At 39.9% G+C, this 8,408-nt stretch overlaps 1 protein-coding gene across 1 annotated transcript in view; it reads right to left on the bottom strand.

The window, feature by feature from the left end:
* Positions 1–8,408, bottom strand: part of LOC119426031 (collagen alpha-1(XXVIII) chain) — a 168,683-nt gene that overhangs the window by 103,022 nt on the left and 57,253 nt on the right. The window contains exons 3-5 of the mRNA XM_037693591.1: positions 4,978–5,049; positions 3,628–3,696; positions 3,370–3,438 (exon numbers count right to left, since the gene is read on the bottom strand). Of these exons, the coding sequence (XP_037549519.1) occupies positions 3,370–3,438; positions 3,628–3,672 (114 nt within the window). The 5' untranslated portion in view covers positions 3,673–3,696; positions 4,978–5,049. The remainder of the gene's footprint in view (positions 1–3,369; positions 3,439–3,627; positions 3,697–4,977; positions 5,050–8,408) is intronic.

Genomic DNA, 8,408 nt, shown 5'->3' with positions numbered 1-8,408 from the left:
ATATATATATATATATATATATATATATATATATATACACACACACATATCATCTCTATCATTTTTACTGTAGTTTATCATTGCCATTGTTTACTGTTCTGTCTGGAGCAGGTCTCTTGTAAACGAGTCCTTGTGGCTCCATGAAGCCAACCTGTATAAATAAAAGGTTGAATAAATCATTATGTATATATTTATATTCATTCAACCTTTATTTATACAGGTTAGTTCCATTGAGCCAATAGGACTCATTTACAAGAGAGACCTGGATTTTAACAAAGAGTGATGACAACAGTGGAGAACAAACTGTTTTTCAATTGTAAAACAAACAAACAATTAAAAAAAACTTAAAATTGTCTGAATCATTTGTGAATGTGTATTGTTGTTGTTGTCATCACTGTCTTATTATCTTGTGCTCTGGTCCAGTGTCTTCATGGACGATGTGTGTGAGGGTGGACATGTTTGGAGGTTGCTGTGTTGAAGCTCCATGAATCAGCCTCTCTGCAGCTCTCAGCACCTTCACTGAGCCTTGAGGGAATCACTGAGCTGCTCTTGTTCTTCACAGTTAGAAGGTGGGCGCTCTTGTCACATGATGATCTCCAGCATCATCTTGTTCATGCCAGGCTTTTCATCCATTGACCACAGCCACCTGTAAACATCAGGGGGACCAGTAGCTGTTTAACACATCTGGAAGGAAACCAGTGAGATTTTAATATGACCATGACCATTATATGATGTTATGAGGGGGAGTGGTGGTGCAGAGGTTAGAAGATGGGCCTGTGATCGGAAAGTCGCAGGTTCAACTCCCGGTACCGTCAACATCAAAATGAGGTGGAAAAGGTGAAACACCCACACCTGCCTCCACCCTCATTGGCCCCACCCTGGTCCCCTGAGCAAGGCACTCAACCCCCATCATCTGCTCCTAAACAGGTCTCTCTTTAAAATGAGTTCTCGTGACTCAGTGAGACTACCTGGATAAATAAAGAGTAAATGGAAAAAATAAAAGTTTAAAATAGAAATACTCACATCATGAGGCCGAGGTTGTGTGTGTGTGACGTGCATGTTCCTGAGAGTGTGTGTGTGTGACGTGCACGTTCCTGAGAGGCCACAGACAGAGCAGCTCCAGCTTTTGTTGAGTTCCTGTAGTCCTGCAGTTTTCAAGCTGAAATGAAAAAACATCATGAATATGAACTTTACAGTCTATAGTTACCTGTTCATATAAACACATGGAGGTGTCTCACCTTGTGACTCACAATAAAATATGTAACTTTATGAACTCTAATGAACTTATAATGATGCTTCTACTCTTTGAAGGTGAACCGATGGTACCACACCATCTCTCAGTCGGACAGTCTGATCAGTTTGATCAAAATCCTCCAGTTTAAAATCCTCACTGCTCAGATGAATCCTCCTCAAAGATACTTCCTCCTCTTCCTCACATCTTGTTCTTTGGAAAACCTTCCAAATGAAAACAGGAGATTTGTGTCTTCACAAAAACATACTTAACTAACATACATACAAAAACAACTTAAACAAAACTCCAATTATGATACATATCTCTTGATAATGAACCAAAGCTACTAAAATAGTGAGTATGCTCGTTAGAAAAATATTCCTGTCATCAGATCTCAGTCAGCTTCATTGCAGCTGAACACCGTGTTACACTGAACATCACATCAGCTAGTGGACATAAATACAGTACAGTAATATTATATTCACAAAATACTAACAATAATATGTTCATCTTACTGTGAAAAGTTATCCCCCGAGACCTAACGTCAACAGTCCGTCGATTAGAACAGAAATAAGCTGCGAAGTGCTGAAACATCTTCTGCTTTAACCAAATAAGGACGACCGTTTCAAGATGGCGGCCGAAAATCCTGCGCCGCAGCAGCCAATGAGGCATCTAGTGTTTATATTTATGCGCGACACTGTCTGGAGAGTCCAGCGCTGTAAAACTGTAATCTTCTTCTGCCTTTTTAATATAATTGATAAAACTTAATGGACGTCTCATTGATTTATTTGTTAGCATGAGTTGCCACTTCTGAGGAAGGTTTGAGCTGGGGGTAAAGACGTGGGCTGGAGGGGGTTTCCGGATCCGGTGCCCTGCAGCCAGCTCCAATCTTTAACAAAACCAAATAGAAAAGGTAATAAAAGATCTAGGGTTGATTTTGCATTTGCAACGCCATTCATTGCACTAAGAAATGTGCATACTTCTCTGCAAAAAATACAAAAATATTTTAACTAGATAGTTAAGTCAAAATAAAAAAAACTATATTAGGTAAATCCTGTTTCATCATAGAGTCCTAGAGAAACTGTCACGATCAGTGGCCCCCGCTGCCTCCCCATCTGTTCAAGCCTCTACTCCTCATACCATAGCCCCAGTTTTAAGATCATTCATGTTTTTTCTTGCTTTAGTTTTGAGTTCCCCTTTCAGTCATTCAGCTCCTGTCACCCTCCGCCATGCCCCCTCCGCCATCTACCGCAATCTACGTTCACAAGCAACACCTGTTCAGTCCACTATTTAAGCTCCCCGTTTCCCCTCAGTCGGCGCAAGATAATTATAGGTTCTTCCCGTAGATATCCAGCATTCCCTCTCAGTATCACAGTTCTCAACCATAGCTTTGCCCATGACCTCTTGTTCTCGCATTTGCCCCCGGACTAGATTCCTCGCCTATAATCTGACCATATTGACGACTTCTTTTCCTCCTTGACCACGAATTTTGGATTCCCCTTTTTTTACTTTTGCCTGGCTGCATTCCTCTCTGGTTTTGACCCTTGCCTGCCCCTGGATAAAGTTCTGCTGCATAAACCCCTCAGCATCACAGCTCGCCCATCCAGCCTCACTACCTGTTCGTGCTCACGCTGCGCGCTGCTGCTCTGTGCACCCATGTGCATGTTACAGACTCCTGAGATTCGGACCGGTACCGGGGCCCACCTGACCCACATCTCAGAATGGTTCCAGAGACAGAAGGTTGGTGGATTTATTCTTGTTTACTCTGTTCAGTCTAGTCCACTTACAGCCACTAATCTGTCTGTCTCCCCCAGAGCGGTCCGTTACCAGTACCAGAACCTCCTGCCAGACGCCGCCGGTTTAAAATAAACATTTTAAAACCTTTTTCTGAGTCTGTGCTTGTCCGATCCACCCCAATTCGTGACAGAAACCCTTACTCTCACCCTCAGATTACTACTCTACCTAACACAGAGTACTGTTGTCGGCAAGTCATTCTGCCATACAAGAAATGGTGGCATGCATTTTCTAACTGGAAGTCTGGCATCACAATTTCATGTATTAGTATAAAAAGATATTTTTCTTTGATTAAAAGAAAAAAAACTTGTTTTCTAGTATGTCCTATTTTTTGATTCTGTTACCTTGGGGCCAATTATTCTATCTCCAGGTTCTCCAACAAATCCAGGTGGTCCCCGAGGTCCAGGACTTCCCTGTTAGAAATACAACAAAATGTATTTTATAAAGAAAAACGTCTCAAAACAAAATCTCCAGAAAAGAAACCTTTCTGAAAAGTTCTTGTTTGAAGAACACAATCTTTTCACCTTTTGGCTCTAGACTCCAGTCTTTTTGTGTGGCAATGTGTTTGTGTGCATGTTAACTCATTTATTCAGGGTCTTCACCTTTTGGCCAGCCTTGCCATGTCCAGCAGGTCCATGTAGACCCATAGATCCTGGTCTGCCAGGCTCCCCCTGAGTCAAAACAACATCCATTAGAGTGGTATTTTAAAATGAAAATACACACAAAGAAAACCACCGTTTAAAACTAACTAAACTATAACAAAAATATTTTTTTCTTAAAATTTTAGGAAAGCATTTCCCAATTAAAAAGCTTTAGCATTGTGTGAAAATAACTAATTACTGATTGTAAATCCTAAACATGTTTACATCCACGAGGACAGGAAGTGGAGTTAATATTACAGAGATGATTTAAAGTTAATGCTGATTTTACTAAACCTAAAGAATGGCTTTGGTGCTTTTGGATTGGTTCTTACGTTATTTCTCAAAAAATGTCTTCAATAAACAGCTATTTACCAAAGTAACAAAGTCCATGCTCAATAATCCAGGTATACAATCCAACATTTTTCAGTCAGGTCATCTGGACAGTTTCTTTTTTTGCGCTGAAACGTTTCGCCTTCGGTCCAGAAGGCTTCATCAGTCAAGGAAACACACAACAAAACTGATTCTTCCCCCAACAGCTTACTCCAAATTGGAACAAACCAGTTCTGCTTGTGATAAGATGGTCTCTTTGGTACGCCCCCTCCTCCATTGCCCGCCCTCTTCCTTGTTGACAAAAAAAGAAAAAGAAAAAAGAAACTGTCCAGATGACCTGACTGAAAAATGTTGGATTGTATACCTGGATTATTGAGCATGGAATTTGTTGTTTTCAACCAGTTTGACAAGACTGTCAACAAGGAAGAGGGCTGGCAATGGAGGAGGAGGCGTACCAAAGAGACCATCTTATCACAAGCAGAACTCATTTGTTCCACTTTGGAGTAAGCTGTTGGGGGAAGAATCAGTTTTGTTGTGTGTTTCCTTGACTGATGGAGCCTACCCGGACCGAAGGCGAAACGTTTCAGCACAAAAAAAGAAACTGTCCAGATGAACTGACTGAAAAACATTGGATATTTACCAAAGTGTTCACGTTTCAGATTATCAGTAAAGCCAGGATTTCAATGGACTGCATTAACCAGATAATAAAATCTGTGAGGACACTTTGAGAAAACAAATGAATTGTCATTGGACATCTGATGCATGTGTAATAAGTATGTTCCCAGAGTTTACATACATGTTGAACAGAAGGCCAATAACATTCCTGCATGAAAGCTGCAGATTTCTGACTTGATGTTTGCTCACAGGTTTTACAAATGATTTGTAAACATTGAGTCTATTTCTTTCTGACATCACATTTCTAATGGACAATTAATATTATATGAATTTATTTGGACCCTTATCCTGACTCATGTTGTATACCTTAGCTCCAGGAGGTCCAATTGAGCCTGTGGACCCTGAAAGACCCCGTGGGCCCCTGTCACCTTGATCTCCCTATGAAGAGCCAAAGATGAAGATGACATCACACACTTAAAAACACCTGGACACCAACACGTAAAAAAAGGGGGAGTCAGGAACAATGCCCTGATTCAGAGGAAAGCCTGAATGTTTGCAGAATCTACTGATTTTCATCTGTTGTTTGTTCAGGAGAGCGTGTGAGACCCTCTTTAAACAAGACCCATTTACATGGACACAGCAGGGGGAAACAGTTTTTTTTCGGATGATGATTCCTGGGAAAAAAAATCTGTGTTGACACGGCTCATATTCTGTGTTTACATGCATCCGCAAGAATCCCAGAGTCAGAGTCAGAATTTCTTTATTTTCATTCGCATCAAATGCGGTACATGTGGTGGAATGAGATTATGTACTCAGGGTCCCAGTTACATCCCACAACTAAATGTAAAAGAAAACCAGCAATAAAATCTAAGATATTGTAAGAGTTTTTAATTTGTTATCATTTTAAACTGCCTGTCTGGAACTATCAGTCTGTATTTACATAAGCTGTTTTTACTTAGAACTGTTTGTTAAAAACCAAACATGTCAAAGTTTAAACACATCAGCAAGTATTCCAGCTATCTTGCACTGTCATTTTCTTTTCTCACCCTTAAACTGATACAGATGATTTCAACTGATACAGATGATATCAGAAACTCATTACAATAAGCATTTAATCAACTGAACCTGTACAAGATGTTTTGTTCTGATCAAAGAGTGTTCCAAGCCAAACACTTATGTGTCACTCTTACCAAATAAAAAGCCAGTTCTAACAGCAAGGCTTTGGAGTTCACCTCTGGTTCCAGACCAAAGGTGGATTTCCCTCCCTGCAAGGAGCATTGGCCAAAAACCTTACTCTGTCCTATGTAGGGTTCTCTTTTTAAAGTTGGGTAGGAGAGAAAATACCTAACATTTCTTGGTGCCGTGACCCTATTTCCAACATATCTGTTTGCTGACTGGGCTGAGGAGAGACGCACTGAAACCGTGCATGCAGGTCACCTTCGCGACCTGAAAGGAAAGCCCCAGGAGGTGTTGTTCCTTGCTGGGCCAGTGATTATAGGTCTGCCTTCGTCCATCAGCGGCGGATTGACGGAGTCCGAACTCGCACCCAGCCACAAGAAGCAGAGTGAGTAAAAGCAAAAGTTCGTCGTAACGTTTTGTTTTTTTTGGAAGGAAAGATATATATTTGTTTTAAGCTCTGTCTTTCCGGATGAGTCAAGACCTTTAAAAATTCTAACAATAAGTGAGACTCAGAGTCAAGAACTTTAAAAATCTCTACCAAAAGTGAGACTCCGTGCTGAGCTATAAAATGTTTTTGTGTGAGTAAAACACTGCATGTTTTTGTGTGAGTGAAACATTGCTTGGGAGGAAGACAGATCTAGCAAGTCTGTTTAAACCTCCATTAGGACTTTTTTTTTAGGTGAAGTAGTTCTTTTTGAATCTAAAATCTTTCTGCTTTCGGGATTAGAACCCAAAGTGAGGCACCGGTTCAATTGACAGCAGTTGAAACCTGTGATTCAGAAAGCAGGAGGCCCGCTGGAGGCATTTTCATTTAAGCCACTCAGACACATATTTTAATAAAACACAATGCAGATAACTAACTTACATTTGTACATTCATGGGAAGTCAAAACAGTAAGTCCTCGTCTGAGGCAGAAACTAAAGATGTAAGATTTATGAAACAGAAGCATTCTGATTCTACAAAATTCCTAGAAAAATGGGAAAAACAATACCAAATTGAACCAACATTAAAACCAGAGACCTGGAAAATGGTAATCTCAATTCTACAGAGTCCCACTTAAGAAGAGAGCAGATTTATAAAGCTAAAGAACGAAAAACTAAATAAGAAACAAAAAACTAAACAAAAACTGCTGCTTTGTTTGTCAGACAAAAAGATAATACATTGTGGTACCCACAAAACATAGGAATAGCGCTAAATATTTTGTCTTCTTTGTCTGTAGAATAAGAGTTTGCTGATCATTATGATTTAACTAATAACTGTTCACTATTTGTGTTTCTGATTTTATAACTTTTTTTTTTTTACTTTATTTTGTTTTGTTGTTAACATACATGTTATGACTAGAGCTATAAAGTCTAGTTGACTTTCTTTGGTTTTTAAATAAAATCACAAGGTCAGTTGTGAGTAGTCCCAGAGCTGTTTCCCAACTGCGGCCGGCTCTGTCTAAAGGAACCGACTGACACACACACACACACACACCGCACTGCACTAAAATATACCAAAATGTGCTAACTAGTAACAGTTTAATAATTATAAACAGTATTTATGTTTGTGTGCAAGATAAACTGAAGTTTTCAGCAACATACAGCTCGCTGAAAATTATGTAAACCAAATTTAGAACATTGATAAACATTACATGCTACTAAAGTTGAAAAATGAAAGCAACAGATTTATTTTATTTTTATTTACTCAGCACCACGAATTGTATGTCACTAAAACACTGATAATTAAATTAAACCCACTATTGAAACAAGTTTACTGAAATGGACTTTGGCCCTGCTTTCGTCCTGAAATCTGGTCCCACATTGTCCATCTGACTCTCTGACTCGTTCAGAACCGATCCGCCGAGTGGTAAGGTCAGCCTCTCCTCGTGGATAAGAGAAAATAAAGTATATATATAGAGAGATAAAATAAAAATAAAAACTCAATTGGACTTTGTGTGATCAAAGTAAAAACAAATAAAACATCAATGAGAATATAATAGCCTGCTTTACCTGCTGTAAATTCAATACTGATTATCACGGAGTAAAGTCCGACATCGTTGACTCGGTTTTGGTCCACCCAACGACCGGTGTGGACTGTTAGACAAAGCGGTCCTGCTTGCCGTCAAAAAAAAAAAGTCAACTCCTCTCCACAATCCAGCCAAAATCCAGCTTTACCTTCGTCATCGTTATGGCTGGAGTTAACTGAACGTTAGCACACAGGAAGTGCAGGCCGCGGCAGCACGCATGCGCGTTAACCCAAGGTACAAAAATCACAGTGCCAACCAATGACCCGGCATGGTAACTACAGCACCTGACCCGCTCCTGAAAGGAGAAGGGGTTCTCTACAGGCCAAAGGTGGGCGTTTGTGGCTAATAGGGATTTGTAGAGGACAAACACTGATTGGCTAGCTGTATTTGCTGCTTTTTTAGTAAGTTACGTCAACTCTTGTTATTTATTTATTTTATTTTACTTTTTAAACTGAAGGTTTCTAAGAACCAGCTTTAAATCTACTGTCAAAAACAAAAAGATTCTCTTTTGTTCTTGGGTTGTAGGCTGCACCTGACACAGGTTGCTTTGAGTATGGTCTGGGTGTAGTGGACTAGGCCCATGTCAAAACTAAGTCTAAGGTCAAAAATC

This window comes from Nematolebias whitei, chromosome 19 (genome assembly GCF_014905685.2).
Source record: "Nematolebias whitei isolate Nwh7 chromosome 19, NemWhi1, whole genome shotgun sequence".
In the NCBI taxonomy this organism is placed as follows: domain Eukaryota; kingdom Metazoa; phylum Chordata; class Actinopteri; order Cyprinodontiformes; family Rivulidae; genus Nematolebias; species Nematolebias whitei.
This window is presented reverse-complemented; position numbering and strand designations above follow the sequence as displayed.